Source organism: Leucopleurus acutus (genome assembly GCF_964270905.1).
Source record: "Leucopleurus acutus genome assembly, chromosome: X".
In the NCBI taxonomy this organism is placed as follows: domain Eukaryota; kingdom Metazoa; phylum Chordata; class Mammalia; order Artiodactyla; family Delphinidae; genus Leucopleurus; species Leucopleurus acutus.
The window spans coordinates 116,013,996-116,036,278 of record NC_139148.1 but is presented as its reverse complement, the minus strand read 5'-3'; the positions used below and the strand labels follow the sequence as shown (position 1 = coordinate 116,036,278).

The window sequence follows — 22,283 nt, the reverse complement described above, 5'->3', positions numbered from 1 at the left end:
CCATAATTCAAAAAGAGTCATGCACCACAGTGTTCACTGCAGCACTATTTACAATAGCCAGGACATGGAAGCAACCTAAGTGTCAAACAACAGATGAATGGATGAAGAAGATGTGGCACATATATACAATGGAATATTACTCAGCCATAAAAAGAAATGAAATTCAGTTATTTGTAGTGAGGTGGATGGACCTAGAGTCTGTCATACAGAGTGAAGTAAGTCAGAAAGAGAAAGACAAATACTGTATGCTAACACATATATATGGAATCTTAAAAAAAATGGTTCTGAAGAACCTAGGGGCAGAACAGGAATAAAGACGCAGACGTAGAGAATGGACTTGAGGATACGGGGAGGGGGAAGGGTAAGCTGGGACGAAGTGAGAGAGTGGCATGGAAATATATACACTACCAAACGTAAAATAGATAGCTAGTGGGAAGCAGCCGCATAGCACAGGGAGATCAGCTTGGTGCTTTGTGACCACCTAGAGGGGTGGGATAGGGAGGGTGGGAGGGAGGCTCAAGAGGGAGGGGATATGGGGATATATGTATATGTATAGCTGATTCACTTTGTTATACAGCAGAAACTAACACACCATTGTAAAGCAATTATACTCCAATAAAGATGTTAAAAAAATTTTAAAAATAAAAGATAAAAATAGAACTACCATATAATTCAGCAATTCCACTTTGGGGTATTTTTCAAAAAAACCCAAAAACAGTAATTCAAAAAAAAATGCACCTCTATGTTCAATGTAACATTATTCACATAGCCTAGATATGGAAGCAACCTAAGCGTCCATCGATAGATGAACGGATAAAGAAGATGTGGTATATATACACAATGGAATATTACTCAGCTATAAGCTGCTGCATAGCACAGGGAGATCAGCTCGGTGCTTTGTGACCACCTAGAGAGGTGGGATAGGGAGGGCGGGAGGGAGACTCAAGAGGGAGGGGATATGGGGATATATGTATACATATAGCTGATTCACTTTGTTGTGAAACTAACAGCAGAAACTAGCAAAACATTGTAAAGCAATTATACTCCAATAAAAATATTTAAAAAAATTTTTTAAAAATAAAAAATAAAAAGAATGAAATCTTGCCATTTACGACAACATGGATGGACCTAGAGGGTATTGTGCTAAGTGAAATAAGTCAGATAGAGAAAGACTACCGTATGACTTCACTTAGATGTGGAATCCAAAACAGAAATGAACAATCAATCATAACAAAACAGAAACAGAGTCATAGATACAGAGAACAAACAGGTGGTTGCCAGAGGGGAAGGTGGGTTGGGAGGATGAATAAAATTGGCGAGGGAGGCTAAGAGGTACAAACCTTCAGTTACAAAATAAATGAGTCACAGGGAACTAACATAGTGTTGTAGGTCAATTATAGTTCATTTTTTAAAAAAAGGAAAATAGGGCTTCCCTGGTGGCGCAGTGGTTGAGAGTCCGCCTGCCGATGCAGGGGACACGGGTTCGTGCCCCGGTCTGGGAAGAGCCCACATGCCGCGGAGCGGCTGTGCCCGTGAGCCATGGCCGTTGAGCTTGCGCGTCCGGAGCCTGTGCTCCGCAACGGGAGAGGCCACAACAGTGAGAGGCCCACATACCGCAAAAAAATTTTTTTTAAAAAATAAATAAAAAAGGAAAATAACCTAAATGCCCCCAAATGAGGGTCTAATTGAAGAAATTATATACTTATAGCTTCTAGTCAGAGTTTATAATAACATAAAAAACTTTTAAGATTTTAAATAAGTAAAACAAAACACATAAAATTATATATACAGCATGATCACAAAAATATTTCAAAAATATGCATAGAAGAAAAGACTGGAAGGAAGTACATCAAAATATTGTTGATTATCTTTGGGAGTTAAGACTATTAGTAAAGTTTTAATCTTGTAGTTCTTTGACTTTTCCAATTTTTCTATGAGTATTTATTATAAAATATAAACTTTTTAAAAAGTCTTAAAATTTTATTTATTTTTATTTTTTAGAAAAGTCAATATGGGAGAGAAGGGCCCATGGCTTCTGCTTACTCCATGTCGTGCTTGGGGGAGACTTGGAGAGGGGACAGGAAGGGAACAGAAGCTCCCAGCTACATCATCCCCTGACCACCAACCCCACAAAATCCAATGATTGAGGTTAGAGCTAGATTACTGCTTTAAAATACAAACACCTCCCCTCAGAGTTAAATTTATTGGTCATTTTAATTTTCCTGCGAAGAACTTTAATCAGAATGTCCAAATTGATTACAGACTCGCTAGGATGGGAGTTTTGATTAGAAGAGGGGAAGAAGATGAACCTCTGGAGCATCGGCCCCGGCCCCTTTTGGAAGAGGGCAGACCTGGAAGGTACCAGCAGAGGGAGGGAAGGCTGGCATTTGGGCAGCTGGAGGGAAAGAGGCAACAGAAAGCAAGGTGGGACAAAACTAAAGACAAGCTATCAACTTCGGTTGTCTCTAATTCAAGTCCTTTGGGGAAAGAAACAGAATATAAATACAATAAATAATACATCAGCAGAGAGACAGTGCCTAGTTCCTGTTAACATGCTTAGTCTCTGAAAGTGTAGTACTGCTATTCAACTTCCTGAGAAGTGAGCTTTGTTTCTAAAAAAGAAAGCCACTTTCATTCGTAAGAAATAATATGGGACTTTGAACCACTCAACCTAAGAATCTGAACCCGAGATATATCTTTTCCTGGTTTCAGTTATCATTGAATAATGAGACTCCCATAAAGTCACACAGATGAAGCCAGGTTCCCTGAAAGGCTCACAACCAAGAAAAGTTCAATATAATATAGTAATGCAGTCCTTCAATGTTTGATTTCTAAAGGGAAGATGAATCTTTGAATGGAGTAAATAATAATATATTTAAATAGCTTAGAGAAAAGTGGAGACTGAAGAAAAGCTTCTCATGGAAACAGAAAAACTAGGAGCAGAAGGGTTATATCTCTGACATAGAGCAAGCACTGCCTAATGACCCCCAATAGTCCTCAAATGTGATATTATGTGGGTCCTATGTCACGGAGGAAAACAGTATTGGATCTGTTTGTTGCAGACCATCTACGATGGGATAGACGTCCCTAAAGGCAAGTACAGCACCCCTGCTTTCACAATGTAGGAAAGGAGACAGCAAAATCCTTTAGCTGATAGCCTGGTGAATGTGGTACCACATTTTCTAGTACACAAATAGCTTCCTTCTCCTGCCCAACACTTGAGGAGTCCCAGACAAGACTCAGACAACCCTAGCACTTCTGCTGGAGTTCCTGTTTGGTAAACTGAAATTAGCAAAGCCTGTTGCTTGGTAACATGTGCTCTATTAAACGCTTGGATCTTGGGTATGATGAAATAGACCAAGTACATCCACTATTTTGTTTTGCTTTTTCTTTCTTTCTTTCTTTCTTGTCACCAAGCATGGCTAATACCATGCTTCATAGTTTTCCAGGTACCCACAACCCCCTAACCAACAGGACACTGGCAAATCCCTATGAAAGTCAGACTCTTCTCCTGCCAGTAGGTGAGGGAGTTTGGGAGCCTACAAACACATTTAGTATGTCACTGAGACTTTAGGAGGCCATAGATTCTCTTGAACTGACTATGATTTATCCATGAATTAAGCCTCTGGAGAAAGTCGTCAGTTTATTTTCTAAATCAAATAGGATTATCTTTTGAAGGAAGTATTCCCTTTAGCTGATCATTTTAAACAGTAATGAATAATTGCCTTTGGCCAAATACCAAAACCCAAGATCTACAAGGTAAATTCTTTGAAAACAAATATAATCTGATGAGCATTTTTGATAAAATAAATATTTAAACATATTTCCTCATTTTCATCGATGGCTTTCTTATCTCAAGCAACATTTAACACAACAAATCCTTTGGAAAGATAGGATTTCAAAATCAAAATATTATTTAAACAAACTACATACATGAGGCACATAAATGAACATGCATTGCTGGTGGGAATATAAAATGGTAAAATTACTTTGGAAAAACAGATCGGCAATTTCTTATAAAGTTAAACATGCACTCGCCGTATAATATAGCAATCCTACTAGGTATTTACTTAAGAGAAATTAAAATACACATCTACACAAAAGCTTAAACACAAATATTCATAGCAGCTTTATCTGTAATAACCCCCAACTGGAAACAACCCAAATGTCCATCAAAAGGTGAATTGTACCATATACATACAATGAAACACAACTCAGCAATAAAAAGTAATTAAGTACCGATACAGGAAGCAACATGAATGGATTTCAAAGACATTCTAAGCAAAAGCAACCAGACACAAAAAAGTATATACTATATGATTTTATACATATATATGAAATTCTATAGAAGAGAAATCTAATCTGTAGTGATGAAGAAAAGGAGATCAGTGGTAACCTAGAGCCAGTGGTAGGAGTAGAGGAAGATTAACTACAGAGGGTCGGTGGACATTTTCTGTGACAATGGAAGTGGCTATATCTTGACTGCAAGCTTAAAATAGGTGAAACTTATAGTAAGTGTGGAAATTATATCTCAACAGAGTTGATTTTTAAAATAGCATAAATGAAAACTCTTCAAAAGTTGAAAATTTAAAGTTATATCTGCTTAGCAAGTGTAACTATTAAGTATCCTGTGCAAATTGTGTACCAAGATGCAGTCTCTACAATTAGGAAACTACTCTCTTGAAAAAACTAAGCACATAGGAACATGTGGAAGGCATTAGGCCCAATGCTATTCGGAGCTGGTATATACAGTTAACCAGGTTCTTTTAAATAGTGCCTACCATGTGGAAGGATTGGCAAAAGGAATAAAAGGAAAGGATTCATTAGGCTGGAAAGGACACCAATACACACTAGGTTGGTTGGGAGATCTGGGATCAGATCAATGACAATAAATGATATTCCAGTACATCACCATGAACCCTGGCTTGTCACTGTCATCTTGTGAGGTGCCTCTCAGTAAGGAGGCCAATTAATCTGGATGCAGCTTGACCTTATCTAAAAATTGGTACCAAATAACTGGGACAAAGAGTAGAAAATGGTATAGGACAAGAGGTTCTTCAGATTCCTTGGCCAGACTATAGGGAATCCCTTGCCCTCCCCATCAGTGTGGAAGCTCTCTCATTCTCCTTTCAGTGTTTGGTAAAAAATTCTACTAGGGTTTTAATAAATGCAGGAGATCACATGAGGAACAGATCTGGAATATTTTATTCATCTATATAGCTTTAGAAATTAAAAGATGGGAAAAATAGATAATTGAGTATCTCTCATATATAATCTTAGGATAGGATTCAGAGTACAGTCACACCACACTGGGAAATATTCTGAAATTACTTTTTTAATCAGAGGGATCTAATAATATCACAATCTTTAAGGAACTTTTAATGAAATGTGAAAAACAAGTGTGGAGTGTTGTGGTCACTTCTGGGTGCCACACTTGAAGGATATTGACAAACTGGAGGCTAATGGCCAGGACGGTAACAAGGCCTGGAAACCATCTCAGGGAATAAAATACTAGAATGGAAACCTTGAGGAGAAAAGATCTGTCTAGACATGGTAGCTGTTGCCAAGCATCTGAAAGTCTACATCTATGGGAGAGGTGATAGACTTTGCCTATTTTGTGGCATTCCCTATGACAAATTAGGACCAAAGGATGGAAGACAGATTTTAGTTCAATATCTGGGGGAAGTTTTGAATGAGTAGAACTTTCCAATAGTTGAAAGTCTCTTTGACTCTCCTTCAGTGAAAATTCAAATAGAAGTAAGTGAAGAATCCAATAGCAGTAAGGGAGTGCTAATCCTCTTATCCTGTCCCTCACATAGTTAATAACTGCATATGAGTTTCTAAAACATATTTAACTTCTATTATTTCTTGATTATACAAGTAACAGATATGCCATGTGCAAAAAATTGAAAATACAGACAAGCAAAGAGAAATGCAAATGAAAACAAAATCATGCATCTTCCCATCTCCCAGAGATGTAAACATTTTGGCATATAGCCTTACAAGAACTTTTTCTGTTATAGATCCCTATAAAATATATACATATACCTTTTAAAAACAAAAATGAGATCCCATTAATCACACTGCTTTTTTACTTTATGATACAGTATAAACATCTTTCCATATCAAGTAATATATGACCATGTCATCATTCTTAATGGGTGCAGAGATTTCCATGAAATGAATGTACCGTAATTTGTTTAATCCAATGTTTCCCAAAGGGCATTCTACATAACATCAATTCCACAAGATGACCCTCAAAAAAGAGAACTTATGTTACATAGTTTAAATATGCTCCATACCATATCCTCTTTCTTGGGCTTTCACAATGTTAAAGAAATGAATTAACGGAGTTTCCCAAACTTGCTTGACCATAGATTCTCCACGGTCTCTCCCTTCTTTAATTCTTCAGGACAATTACTTATTCACATTTTATAAAACACCCTGATAAGTGCTGGCTTAACTGATCCTTTAGTGTTAATACTACGTTTTTTGTTTTTTATATCAAACTTGCCATTTTAACCATTTTTAAGTATACAATTCAGTGGCATTAATTACATTCACAATGTTGTACCATTCCCACTATCTATTTCCAAAAGTTTTTCATCATTCCAAACAGATATTCTGTACCCATTAAGAATAACTCCCCATTCTCCCTCACACCAGCCCCTGGTAACCTGTAATCTACTTTCTGTTTCTACAAATTTGTCTATTCTAAGTAAGTGGCGACATGCAGTATTTATCTTTTCGTGTCTGGCTTATTTCACTTAGCATAATGTTTGCAAGGTTCATCCATGTTGTAGCATGTGTCAGAACTTTATTCCTTTTTGTGGCTGAATAATATTCTGTTGTATGGGTATACCACATTTTTATCCATTCATCTGGTGATGGACAAAAGTTGCACCTTTTGGCTGTTGTGAATGAATAATGCTGCAAGGAACACTGGCATACAAGTACCTGTTTGAGTCTTTGTTTCCAAGGAGTGGAATTATTGGATAATATGATAATTATATGTTTAATATTTTGAGGAACTTCTAAACTGTTTTCCACAGTTGCTGTGTCATTTTACATTCCAACCAGCAATGTGTAAAGGTCCTATTTCTCTGCATCCCCACCAACACTTGCTATCGTATGTCTTTTTGATTATAGCCATCCTCATGTATGAAGTGGTATCTCTTTGTGGTTTCTATTTGCATTTCCCTAATAACTAATGACGTTGAACATCTTTTCATGTGCTTATTGACCATTTGTATATCTTCTCTGGAGAAATGTCTATTCATGAGGTCCTTTGCCCATGTTTTGATTGGGCTATCTTTTTGTTGCTGAGTTCTAGGAATTCTTTATATATTCTGGATTAAACCCTTATCAGATATGATTTACTAATATTTTTTCTTATTCTATAGGTTGTCTTTTCACTGTCTTGTTAATGTTCTTAGATGCGCAAAAGTTCTTAATTTTTACAAAGTTCGATTTATCTATTTTTTTTCTTTTGTTGCTCATGCTTTTAGTGCTATAGCTAAGAATCCATCGCCAAATCCAAGGTCATAAAGATTTACCCCCTTTTTTTTCTAAAAGTTTAATGGTTTTAGGTCTTAATATTTAGGTCGTTGATCCATTTTGAGTTAATTTTTGCATATGGCATAAGGTAGGAAGCTAACTTCATTGTTTTGCACGTGGATATTCAGTTGCCCCAGCCCCATTTGTTAAAAACATTAGGTTTTTCACGGTGGCAAAGAACATTACAGTAAACATCCATTTCAACCTGTCCTATATTTTTCCCTAAGAAAAATTCCTATGAGTTGCTATATCAAAAGATGTATACACATTTTTAAGGCTTTTGATACATACTACCAAACTTCCTCCAGAAAGGACATTAGGAATCTACCACAGTGAATTCAAATACCACTTTCCCCACACTCTTAACAGACTTGTCTGTTATAAAATTTTTTAAATCTCTGCTAATCAATGTGGCATGGAAATGTACTCCAAATCAAGTTTAAGGGAGTTTTAGCTGAACTTCCCTTGACAGCCCGAACATGCTAGCCTTAGCACCTTCCTCTCCAAAGACCTCACACTTATGAAAAGATTATCTAAGAATAAGACTTGATGTAAACCACTGCAGAGTTTAATATGTCTAGCTAAGGAAGCAAACTAAACCCTTCCTCTCAGGAAAGCGGGACTAGAAATGAAAAGTATGTTTAGGTTCCTCTGCTGGATAGTGTAATTTCAAAATATTTCTTTCCTCAGCACAGAGTCACAGACCAGCTGTTCGCGACTTTCAAGTGTGTCCTTTTTCATTTGTGTTCAATGGAGAGTTACCAAACACGAGTCATGCCAAAAAATCAACTAAACTGAAATAAGAGGAAGAAATTTTTCTTATAACCATATAATAATTATCAAGGAAAAAGAAAAGGCTATTTTGCTGGTTATCTGCTTTTTAGTACTAGTTGAGTACTTCCAAATGTGTATTGGGACAGACTTTTTTTTATAGTTGATGTTGCTTTTGGCCCTGTCTCCTTTGCTTCTTTGAAACAAATATACCAAGTATAGGGCTTCCCTGGTGGTGCAGTGGTTGAGAGTCCGCCTGCCGATGCAGGGGACACGGGTTCGTGCCCCAGTCCGGGAAGATCCCACATGCCGCAGAGCAGCTGGGCCCGTGAGCCATGGTCGCTGAGCCTGCGCGTCCGGAACCTGTGCTCCACAATGGGGGAGGCCGCAGCAGTGAGAGGCCCGCATACCGCAAAAAAAAAAAAAAAAAAAAAAAAAAATATATATATATATATATATAAATATATATATACCAAGCATACCTTTATTTTGTTTTGTCTCAAGCTGTACTTATAGTAGAAAGAAAATTTTATGATTAGTGTTTTGTCAGTGGGAACTTGTTATTAATATGGAAATCCTTAGAGGATCATCTATCCACACGAAACAAGAAACCAGGGGGAAATGAGCTTTCCGCATTTCATCATAAAGCATGCATAATTCATAGAAGGGAGGAAACTACTGATGAGGCTGAAGAAAATGAGTTTCTTGTTGCCAGAAAGAATCAAAATATTAGGTACAAAGCTCTCTAATTTCCTAAATATTTTCTTAAGGCCTTCTGAAGTTTAATGTCATCATGACTTTCGCTGTCATGCTAGCAAAGATGAAGGCAGATGTTTTTGCAGAATCAATAACATTTTAAGAGGCAGAAGGGATCTTACAAATATCTAGTCCAACTCTATTTTACCGATTGGAAATATGAAACCCAGAGAGGTGGCGTGACCTGCCCAAAGTCATACAGAGCTAGTGACAGAGCTGGACCTACAAGTCAGGCTTCCTGACTTCTGTACTCACTAATAATGTAGGCTGTTCCCTCGCCTAAAAGGTTGGTGTGAACCAATGTTACCAATTTGCTTTGCTGTCAGTAATGCCACAGAGATCTCCGATTTCATACAATAGCTTATTGGGCAATTTATGGGATTCAGTTAATAACTGCATCAGTTTGACACATTTCTTCTGAGAGACTAGGGTCATTATTTCCCATTATCAAGAAAGTTGAGCAAGTTTCCAGATTCCTGTATTCCTATATGATTCCTATTTCTATTCTTTTCCACCTATACCTTGTGGACATTTGTAAAAATCAATCTTATTTACTCTTGGGTTAAGAAGCACATTTTAAGAAATGCTGTGAGATATCATGGAATTTAAGGGAAAGAAAGCTATCTTTTCACCAGAGTAACCTATTGTTCTCTGGCCTTTTAAAAATGCACAATTTCAACTATCTGAGAGTGAAGTCTACCTATATGATGTATTTTTCAAGCTCAACTTTTAAGATTTAAAATATTTAAAAACACTTCAGGCAAATTGTAATTAGTTTTCTCCATAGATATTCAAAGTACCATACATGCATTTTCATCATGGATATTTATATGTAGTTGCTTCTAGGTGAATTTTAAAAATTCATTTAGCAGATGAGATTAAATATCCTGTAGTGGGAGTACTAATAATTCAAGGGGCAGGGACAAAGATTAATGCAGAATTAGAATCTTAACTCGTGTGCTTTTAAAATCTCACTCGATTTGCCTCAGTTCTAAAGAGCCAGTGAAACAGGCCACGTACATACAAATTCTAACTCCATACCCATTTTTTTTCCCATACCCATTTTTAATGTAAGAGCTTTCTAATAGTGAGAGTTGTCCAACAATAGAATGAACTGGCCTGTGACGGAGTTCAGTCAGTCACTTTGAAATCACAAGATTTCAAACTCAGGCTAAAAGGTAACCTGTCTGGGGTTCTTAAAAGGATTCTTGCAATGAGAGGTAGATTAAAAGACTTCTAAAATCCTTTAAGATCTAAGTTTCTGTAATTTCAATATTGTCTTTCTCTCATACTTTTATAGTACAGAGGTCCTTTCATATGTGTATTTAGAGTCATATTATCTTAGACTGACTTGTACCAACATTTTTGCACTTATGTTATCCTGCTAAAAGATAGCAATGGTATCTCACTCATCTTCATATAACCTACAGTTTTAAGTATAGTTTATGTACACAGAAAGTATTCATTAGATACTTATTGAATATATTTGAAATTATAAGCTTGATTAGTTGATTTAGTCATTATAAATTTTAAGAACCATATTTTTTTCCCTGGTCTGAGAATCTAATTTATTACTGCAGTGAGTTTTCATGTTAGGATGTATCTGGGTGCTGCTCTTTTATAAGGTTATAAGTAAAATAAGAATACTTGATTGAACACGAACACATATTTAAGGGTTAAAAACGATGCTTTTAAAGTATATGAAAAACTATTTCCATTTTCATTTATCCTCTTAGTGACAATGTGAAAACTAGCATATATATATATACACATATATACATTTATAATATATAGGAAGAAGACATATGAACACTTATGTACAATATGATCACCTCTTGTTCTTACATTTTTTTAAAGATGGGTTATAAGATAGACAATTTAAAAAACTAATTTAAGAAAATTGGAACAATCAACATACCAAAACTATCCTGTTGTGGGTTGAATTGTGTCCCCAAAAAGATAAATGTTGAATTTCTAACCCTCAGCACCTGTTAATGTGACCTTATTTGAAAATAGGGTCTCTACAGATATAATCAAGTTAAGATGACGTCATGCTGGATTAGGGTGGGCCCCAAATCCAATGACTGATGTCTTTATAAGGCCATGTGAAAACACAAGGACACAGGGAGAACCCCAAGTGATGATGGAGACAGAGACTGGAGTAATATGTCTGCAAGGCAAGGATTTCTGGCAACCACTAGAAGCTAGGAGAAAGACATTAACAGATTCTCCCTTAAAGCCTCCAGAAGGAACCAATGCTGCTGACATCTCGTTCTTGGACTTTTGGCCTCCAGATCTATGAGATAATCCATTTCTGTTGTCTTGGGCTACCCAGTTTGTGGTACTCTGTTATGGCAGCCCTAGGAAACTAATACATGTCCTTCCCTGTGGAAAACTGGCATGACAATTCCTTGGCATGTTTAGGATAACAAAACATAGTCTTTCCATAATTTAAAAAAATCAACCACAGGGCTTCCCTGGTGGCGCAGTGGTTGAGAGTCCGCCTCCTGATGCAGGGGACGCGCGTTCGTGGTCCCGTCTGGGAAGATCCCACATGCCGCGGAGCGGCTGGGCCCGTGAGCCATGGCTGCTGAGCCTGTGCGTCGGGAGCCTGTGCTCCGCAGTGGGAGAGGCCACAACAGTGAGAAGCCCGCGTACAGCAAAAAAAAAAATCAACCACAAAATACCTCATGTAAAAGTTAGAATTGCTTTGGTCTGAAAATTAATAAATGGAAAATCATTTAAGATATGGAGCCCCCCAATACACAAGCTCGAAAGGTAACAGAATGGAAAACCAACTACAAAGTCCTCAATTCTGAGCATATTATAGTGATTGTGGCATCCTAGGATTCAGCTAAAACAATAAAAACTAACCAAATAGAGTGAAAGAAATTGTCTAAGTTGAAAAAAAAAAGTATATTGAGATGAGATAGCCAAGATTACCAAGATTTATTGATGAAAGTTCCTCACACAAATGAGTAGTAGTCTCACCCCCATTGTTCACTTTCTCCATCCTTAGTCTTTGTACTTGATCATTCTGAAAAACTTTTTTTGCTGAAGTGTCGATAGCACATGGGGACCTTTTTGCTGTCATTGATCTATAATTTCAGCAAGGAACACCACTGCAATCACACCTCATTCCATGAGGGCCCCCTTATATGTTCACAACTCGTCCACTGAAGTCTGGCAAGAAGCTAAGTAACAAAGGCAATATTGATAGTTCACTTGTCCTTAGCCAATTTGTAGAATCCTATCCCAGTTTCAGGAGACCATATGATTCCAGTCATCTCAGAAATATTCAGTTTCATTTATTCATAGGTGAATAGACTTTCCCCCCGCCATATATATACATTCTAATCAATTCCATCAGGGCTATTGTCAAAAAATTCTTGATGCCAATCTTTTTCCCATGTGGAATATACCTACATCAGATTTCCATAATTCTGATTATTTCTAATGACAAGGAAAAATGTTTAATAAATATTTTAGATAGCCACTCCTACCTTCATTAGCTGAGGAAATTTAAACCAATTTTCAACTTCATTTCATGAAGATACATTTCTATTTTGCAAAATGCTAATACTACCCCCAATTACCTAAAGCACTTACTTTATATTTAAAATTTTTAATACATGATTTTTCTTATTTAAAAAATCCTTAAGACTTTTGAATAGAAAATTGGGTTTTAAACAAACCTTTATAGCCCTTTGGGAACAACTGGAAGTGCATGGTTCCTGCAGAAAAGCCCTAATATATTAAGCCTATATTTAATCAAATCAGTAGTCATGATGATGAATAAAAGGTAATTCATAGAAATGTAAAACACCACAATTTATCCACATTGTCTTTTTTCCACACTTAATTAGAGTACAAAATTGATCAGGGATAACCAGGTTAAGTACAAATTGAGTGAAGCCCCAATTACATATTATTTTCTTGCTATTCAATTAGCTTCCATTCATCTTGCTTCCCCTACCTATTCCTCCCCAACAGATTACACATCCAAGGATTCATGTCAAAAATTGGCAATCCTTGGATCAATACAGTATAACTAGCTTAATTTTAAAACTGCTTTTGATAGATGATATTTCCTTACCAAATGGAAACTAGCAATTACTGAAAATATTAAAAACTAGCATAAATATTCAGTACATAATTTGAAAAACCATTTTACCTGTTGATTAATGGAACAATAATATTTCATTAGAATGTATAATTTTATTTATTTTTTTATTCACATAAATAGATAGAGCTCTCAATTATTTTTTTAAAAAATCAAGGTACAGCATATTTTTATACATTAGCAACTTGAAGATGTATGATTGTATCGTCAACATACTTCTTATTTAGAAAACATCTTTGAAAGTATTACTACATTGCTTTTAAGGGCATACCCAGGAATTAGACATGCAAGTTCTATAGATAAACAGAATTCTAGGAAATTGAGAAAAAAACATAAATAGGAAATAGTCTAAATTATACCACATACAATCCTGTTATTACTCTAATGTGTGTGTGTGTGTGTGTGTGTGTGTGTGAGAGAGAGAGAGAGAGAGAGAGAGAGAGAGAGAGAGAGAGAGAGAGAGATCAAGCGAGTGCACGTTTGTTTCTCCATTGCTCTATTGGGGAGAGTCTTGGGATAGGTAAACCACTTAGTTAAAAGCTCATCTGCTAGAATAAATAGAGAACTAAAATCAGAAGGCAACACAGGAGAGTTTGTGACAGTGCTGATTTTAGCTGGTGAATTATGAGAAGACCCTGCACTGCTGCTGTTTCTATCAAGAGCATCTGAAGATAGACTAGGAAAAAGAAAATACCACTCATTGATAACAGAATTCAAGAGATCTCTGTGCTTTGTCTACAAATGAATGCAAAATACGTGAAGCAAAGAATTGGCATTAGTTACAAGAGCAGTTTCATAAGAGCAGTAAAACAAAACCAACAGTAATAGTAATAAAAATCCATTCACTGTATTTCCCATTTTGATCATTAAAACTTGCTTTACTGGCACACTTTTAAATAATATTCTCAGTCTAACAAAGCACTCAAAAATCCAAGATAGAAAAAATGGGGCAGAAGATGACTCTTTTCCAAGATTGCATTTTTATGTATATCTCTAATACCTCTTAATCTAATGCCAAAACCCCACTTCTAAAAATGTGTCTAATAAATCACAGCAAGATCGTTTTTGACCCACCGCCTAGAGTAATGGAAATAAAAACAAAAATAAACAACTGGGACCTAATGAAACTTAAAAGCTTTTGCACAGCAAAGGAAACCATAAAAAAGACGAAAAGACAACCCTCAGAATGGGAGAAAATATTTGCAAACAAAGCAACTGACAAAGGATTAATCTCCAAAATATACAAGCAGCTCATGCAGATGAATATCAAAAAACAAACAACCCAATCTAAAAATGGGCAGAAGACCTAAATAGACATTTCTCCAAAGTAGACATACAGATTGCCGACAAACACATGAAAAGATGCTCAACATCACAAATCATTAGAGAAATGCAAATCAAAACCACAATGAGGTATCACCTCACACTGGTCAGGATGGCCATCATCAAAAAATCTACAAACAATAAATGCTGAAGAGGGTGTGGAGAAAAGGGAACCCTCTTGCACTGCTGGTGAGAATATAAATTGATACAGCCACTATGGAGAACAGTATGGAGGTTCCTTAAAAAACTAAAAATAGAACTACCATAGGATCCAGCAATCCCACTACTGGGCATATATCTTGAGAAAACCATAATTCAAATAGAGTCATGTACCACAATGTTTATTGCAGCACTGCTTACAATAGCCAGGACATGGAAGCAACCTAAGTGTCCATCAACAGATGAATGGATAAAGAAGATGTGACACATATATACAATGGAATATTACTCAGCCATAAAAAGCAACTAAACTGAGTTATTTGTAGTGAGGTGGATGGACCTAGAGACTGTCATACAGAGTGAAGTAAGTCAGAAAGAGAAAAACAAATACCATATGCTAACGCATATACGTGGAATCTAAAAAAACGGTACCGATGAACCTAGTGGCAGGGCAGGAATAAAGACTCAGACGTAGAGAATGGACTTGAGGACATGGGGGGAAGGGGAAGCTGGGATGAAGTAAGAGAGTAGCATTGACATATATATGTTACCAAATGTAAAATAGATAGCTAGTGGGAAGCAGCCACAGAGCACAGGGATATCAGCTCTGTGTTTTGTGACCACCTAGAGGTGTGGGATAGGGAGGGTGGGAGGGAGTCTCAAGAGGGAAGGGATATGGGGATATATGTATACGTATAGCTGATTCACTCTGTTGTACAGCAGAAACTAACACAACATTGTAAAGCAATTATAATCCAATAAAGATATAAAATAAAAATGTGTCTACCATATATTAATGTCACACATAAGTGTTGGGGAGAAGAACTAAAGTTAATATTATAGTATCCATTTGGGATATTCATTTTTTAAAACTTCTAAAAATATTTCATAATATACCATACTTCTGAGTATATACAATAACCAAAGTAGACTTAAAGACCAAGTTAAAAGTGGTCAATGAATGCTTGAAATCTCATGTTAATACTCACAATACATTCCTATCAGATAGCTAGGTAGTATCAGAAGAAAGCACATTGGTTGTGTCTTGGAAAAATCTCTTTGGCTGATGTTCAAATGTCATTTCACCTATGACGAAAATGCAGATCAAGGTAGATATATTTTGTCTAACGTGTTTATTATGCTTTTAATTGCAAAAGTAAAACTTGTTCATTGCAATTAATTTATAAAATACAGAAAAACAAAAGGAAAAAAATTTTACATCACCATTATCCAGAGATAACCATTTTCAGTAATTCCTGAATATGTGTGTATACATGATTTTTTTAAACAAAATTGGATTTGCACTGTATATAATACTGATATGTAATCTACTTTTTGTTTTTAATGATTATAATTTTTCTCATATTAGTAACTAAATTCTACAACATAAGTTTATATAGCTATGTAGTAAGGATGTACCCTAATTTAATCTCATTCCTTATTTTAAAACTTTAAGTTACTGCACTCCTTATTTTGCTAAACATACACAATGAACTAAATAGATCGATTTTTTTTTACAGCATACAATGAACAAAATAAATACATTTTCAAAGATTAGGGAGAAAAACTTAATCTCAAAAAACCACATTGCTATAATCTTCACTTTGAAGTAAATGTTACACGTTCATGTGATAACCATGTCTGGATGTGAGTAAAACTGATGATCAAGTCCATAACTCCTATGGTGGAATATATTTGAATGATAAAACACTACGGCCACCTACTCATTAAAAAACATCCCTAGGAATAGAGATTTCCAGACCTTCCTTAGGAGTATAATCATGGCTCTTAAAGCTTGAAAGAGGTCTAGGTATTATCCCATGCCAGATACACTTACACCATTATGGAAAAACTACTCATCTCTCCTTTTTGGTTTAAATTAAAAACAAGACAAATCAAAACAAATTCATCATAGAAGAAAATTAAAATTTTCTTTGCTAAAATCATTATTACTCGTAAAACAATATTTATAGCTGCCCAATCTCTGTAGATTTCTCAGAATTCCCACTTGAAGCCTTATTTTTTCTTGCTTGTTCCCAACGGAAGTTAATTGCTGCTAATCACCATAAAATATGCCTTCATATGCTTGGAGACTCTAACCCTTATTTCTCCTCCACTTTACAGAGAGTCCTTATTCTTTTTTTGTTTTTTCCCCCCAGGACCTCTTTTTGATTTTTTATACCATCTTTCCCCACACTTCACTTGTATTAATGTGATAATTGGACATACTTTGTTGTTTCCCAAATAAAGATTCATATTCCAAAATATATAATTAAAATTAAATTTCTGTTTAATCTGTTATTACATCTGGAAAGTCAGATAAACTTTGACCAGATCTGTATAGACTATATTTGGGAGGGTCTGACTTAAAACATATAGACCGTGTGGTACTTATAGAATTTGCTTTGGAGTTCTTAGGGACACCTCAAAGAAGTGAGGCAGTCAACTTCCAGAGCAGCTGAAAACCAGGTACAAGAAGCTCATGTGGAACATGCTACATCCACCAAAACACTGGATGGAAACCAAGTCTATTATGTCAAAATTGAAATATAAAAACAAGTTTTAAAATCATAAATTCTAAGAAAATTCCAGGCATTTTCAACGCCATGAAACATTTTATGTGTTATCTTGAAAGAAGAATTATTTTAATTTAGTAAAACACTGTCTTTAATTTAAGCGTATTTGATTTTAAATACTCAAATGACCCCCCCCCCCCCCCCCCGCCGCAACTTCCTAACAGCTCTTCAACTGCTAATACATTTGAATGTTTTTTCAACATTAGCCCAAACTTCACAGCACAGGTAAAAGACACTTAAGCTAGGTCATTGATCCATTGTCATAAAACAATGTGCTTAGTTTGTAAAAGAGCATTTTCCAGAACTGATCTCCTCTTAGTCTCAGAATATAACGAGTACATGCTGAGTTAGGTATGTTGTTAGGAAGACTGCCATTAATACATGCCAAATGCAGGGAACACTGCAGTGCATTTCAGTTTCCTTCCCTCTAGTTTTGCTCTTCCCCTACCTCTGCCCCCCCTCCCCTTCCATTTCTTCTTCTTTCTCCTTCTTCTTTCCCATCTTAATGGATTTTTCACAAATATACATTTTTAAGTTTAATCTCCTTTCCCATTTATCCATTTTCCCTCCCTATTATAGTTTAACTTTGTATTAAGCCTATAATTCAGTAGTCATATCCCAAAAAAGGAAGAAGTACATAGCTTAGTGAGGCAGGGGTGAGAAAGGGGATCCAGAACTGTGGCAGTTTAAAAAAAAACCACTTCTGTTCTTTCCTTGCCCTTTTATTACTGAATAGGTGGATCATTTTCCATATATTTAACCAAACAGAACCCCCATAAACAACTGAAACATCAACATACACTTTAGCATATATTTTTAGTGCTGTAAGTGGATCTAATTTGTGTCAACTTATTCATATGATATCAACGTGTACGTGTAGTTGTGGGGCAGGTCAGGGGTTGAGATTCAGGAGAATACTTGATGGCTGAATCACTCTATTCATTCATTCCCCACCTTGTTTCAGAAAGTATTTAAGGCAGCTAGCTTGGTGAATTATACAATGAAAATCATAATAGTTGACTAAACTGGAATTAAAATTTTCAATTCACATTTATATGGCCCTTTATAGCTTTCAAAATGTCTTTACACATAGTTTCATTTCAGTGAAACAAAAGGCCTCTAGTAATTTATAAAATATGTTTTAAATAAATAAATCCTTTAAAATGAATTTTTGTATAATACTTGATTTTATGTGATATCTTATGAAAATAAAGTTATATTTATTTCTGTTGGTAGACAAAAGTACCTTTTCTTTTTAATGGTCCAAGGATACTTGGTCTAATAGTGTTGGTTGGGACTTTGACTTCTTCTAAAATAAAATTATAATCGTTACAAGAAAACATTTGAACAAGATCAGCTGTGACTATTTCGTTATAACAGATCTAAGGATATACACTAAAAGAGGACTGTATGTAGTATCCCACATCACATGATTTCATTGCTTTTCTCTAAATCTAGGTAAAAACAGGAAAGCCTCAGGACAGAAAACTGTCTTGTAACTTATAAGGATTCAGGATTTTCCCAAGTTGTGGGGAAAAAAAGCTAGAAGGACCTGTAGTCCTGGCTGTGACCTGCCTTAAGACAAGGTGAAAATCATGAGTGAATGAGGGGGTATGGTAGTTAAACGTTCGTTTGTTCATTCGAGAGTTAGCTCTGATCCTTATGAACAAGCTGGGTCAGAGGAAGGCTATGTTCAGACAGGGTTAATGAATTACTGATTCTTCATATGGTCACATGTTCTCACACATTCTTAGTTGATTCTTTTCAAAAACACAAAATGGGCTTCCCTGTGGTGCAGTGGTTGAGAGTCCGCCTGCCGATGGAGGGGACACGGGTTCGTGCCCCCGTCTGGGAAGATCCCACGTGCCGCGGAGCGGCTGGGCCCGTGAGCCATGGCCGCTGAGCCTGCGCGTCCGGAGCCTGTGCTCCGCAACGGAAAAAAAAAAAAAAAAAAAAGATAAACCAAAACGATGACATTTTAATTTAGCTAAAAAGACATTACTTGTTTGGTTGTCACAGAACCTGGAGCTACAATTTTTTTTTTTTTTTTTTGGCTGCACCGTTCAGCTTGCGGACCTTAGTTCCCCAACCAGGGATTGAACCCGGTATAACTTTTCTCAGAAAGCAGGTTAGTGGTTTCCTAGGGTGGGCAGGGGTGGGGGAGGAGATCAAGTGTGAAAGATCACGAGGAAACTGTTCAGAGTGTCGGAACTGTTCTATATCTTGATTATGGTTACGGTTACAGGATTGTACACATTTACCAAAATTAATCAAATCGTATACTTAAAGGTTGGTGACTTTTGTAATATGTAAATAATAGTTTAAGAAATGAAAGGGAAAACTGCCATTTTGAATCAGCTATAACTATAGCAAAATGTATCCCCCAAAAGATTTGGGTGGTGAAACATTGATGTTTTATAAGTATTTCAAGGGACACAGACTTTTAGACACTCCTTTCTTACCTTCTCAGTCGCCCTGGTGAGAGAAGCTGTTGGGGGTGCTAGAATTAAATCAGTGGACTTTGGAGAAGGTGGTTTCTCTAAATCGTTGTTACTCTTTATAAGCAGTGTCCAATTGTAGCACCTATTGCTTACTTATCAAGTGCTGAGGGTGATAGCTGTGGCACGGGGAAGGGAATCCTTCCTGCGTCAGTGGTTGTACCATGGAGCTCTCACCATCCTAAAGCAAGCAGGGAACCCAAGATTCACTTCAATAAGCAAAGGCACCTTTTGCCTTTTGGGAAAGAGAGCTACATGCCGGATAAGGGGCTTCCCTAGCACCCAAAAAAGACCTAGAATGTGACTACTCAATATTGAGCAATACCTAACAGATACACAAATCCTAAATTTCAGTCTTTCTCTTTGGGTTTGACCTGTGATTTGTTATTGAAAACTACAATGCTGTGTCCAGGAAAGGATCAAAAAAGCTTCGGTTAGAACTAAGATACAAATGGGACAACAAAAACAGCTATAAAAATGTTTATAGATTTTATGTGGACAAAATCAGGACCACACAATTCAGGATTTTAAAACATGTTCTTTTCTTCTCCAAGACACAAGTAAAGTTATATTACATGTTTCTTTCCTCTTTCTAACACACTTGCAGATTTACTCACTCACACTAACACTTAAATTAATTAGAATTAGGTCAGTTAAGGGAATCCAAGAGCCTCTATAAATTGTATTAGCACCAAAACATGAAAAGTGACAGGCTCCAGAGGTTATCTACTCATTCTTCAGGACCTATTCCTAAATCAGGAATAGATGGCAATCTAAGGTGCTCAGGGCTCAAAAGAAAATAAGATGTCACTGCTTCTGCTGATGACCCATCTCCCTACCTAATAATCCCCAAATCTAGAAACTGACATCTAACCAGAACCTCTTCTACTCAAATTTCAGCTCAGTTCTTCTTTTGTCATTACCTGAGATGTCCATGGAAAAGAACCCTAAACATCATTCAACTACCACAACTTAGTAATTATAATATGTACAGGGACATAAAAAAATGTTAGCAAGGAATGTAACTACATTCCAAACATGTTTAAATGAAAGGCTGTACATTAAAATGCTAGTAGGAGTATATGTATTACAGGCATAAAAATGCAGTATTTTCCCAGTAAATCCATGGCCTGTGGTTTAAAATTCTAATATATAGTTAATAAATTACATAGAAGGGAGTGAAATCATTTATCATTTCATCATCTAAGCAATTCAACCAGCACAACTGAACTTTTTTTAGACTCACTAGGACAGAGAGGAAGTTGATCCACAGGAACAGTGGTTTTGTATCAGACAACTATTTACTTTGAACCCCACTCTCAAACAATTAGTTATTTTTATGGGTAAATCATAAACTGTTTCTTAAGAGCAATAAAAAATTATGCAGGGCTTCCCTGGTGGCACAGTGGTTGAGAGTCTGCCTGCTGATTCAGGGGACACGGGTTCGTGCCCCATTCCGGAAGGATCCCACATGCCGTGGAGCGGCTGGGCCTGTGAGCCATGGCCGCTGAGCCTATGCGTCCGGAGCCTGTGCTCCACAATGGGCGAGGCCACAGCAGTGAGAGGCCCGCGTACTGCAAAAAAAAAAAAAAAAAAAAAAAATTATGCAGCATATATAATTTTAGTTTCAAATGAGAGTTTAAATGTCTAGAAATTACAGCAAAACTAGGTAGTGCCAACATGAAAAATCAGTAAAAATTTCAAATTTTCTGCAAAATTGAAGTGCTAATACCATACCATACCATACTTCAAAGTTTCTTTCCAAGACTGACCCATCTGTATTGCAGTTTGTACCTCCTTACAAAAGAAATGATATCAGTACTGAAGTTTACCTATCTAAAATAAAAGATATAACTGAATATGATCAGAATAGTAATTCAATGCACACTACTCACCATTCATGCATTGTTTCCCTATTCATTAAATCCATGGCTTCTTCCTGAAAGGTGAGAACGTGAGGATAAACTGAATGTCCTGTTCCTATGATTTTACAAAGTTTTACTTCATTTGGCTGTACATTTATTATTATTCACTGGGCTATAGTAGAGCTAGAGTATAAACAAATCTCTAAACAAGTGTCCGGTTCTCTACTTTTCATTGTTGCACCTACCACACAGAGATCTATTACTTATGCATTATAGTACATTGGATATGCAGGAATTGATTAGATGAAAAACTTTGTACCTTTCTTCATTCAAAAGAGAAAACATCAAACATTAAACATTAAACTATTTTTCCAACCATTAATACTATGATATTAACAAATAGTACTCACAGTCCAACAAACTAAATGTCTTTCAGCATGGGTTTGCTTAAGCAAATGATGATACAAGCATGATTTAAATCTAGTCATTGACATTGAAAAACATGTATTACATATTAAGTAGGAAAAAAACCACAAATGCTTTTTATGTAAAACTGTAAATGAGAGGTGCTCAGAAGGATGTTCCCCAAAAAGTTAACAGTACTTATCAATGAGTAGTGAGATCTGTGACAGTTTGTTCTTTCTTTCTCTGTACT

General features: G+C 36.2%; 1 protein-coding gene across 1 annotated transcript in view; it reads right to left on the bottom strand.

Moving 5' to 3' along the window:
• The window catches only part of LOC309978055 (PPP2R1A-PPP2R2A-interacting phosphatase regulator 1-like), a gene marked incomplete at both ends in the record, with an annotated part of 45,819 nt that overhangs the window by 14,079 nt on the left and 9,457 nt on the right, over window positions 1-22,283 (bottom strand). The window contains 5 exons of the mRNA XM_082864410.1: window positions 13,734-13,883; window positions 15,700-15,775; window positions 18,512-18,574; window positions 20,381-20,391; window positions 21,659-21,702. Of these exons, the coding sequence (XP_082720536.1) occupies window positions 13,734-13,883; window positions 15,700-15,775; window positions 18,512-18,574; window positions 20,381-20,391; window positions 21,659-21,702 (344 nt within the window). The remainder of the gene's footprint in view (window positions 1-13,733; window positions 13,884-15,699; window positions 15,776-18,511; window positions 18,575-20,380; window positions 20,392-21,658; window positions 21,703-22,283) is intronic.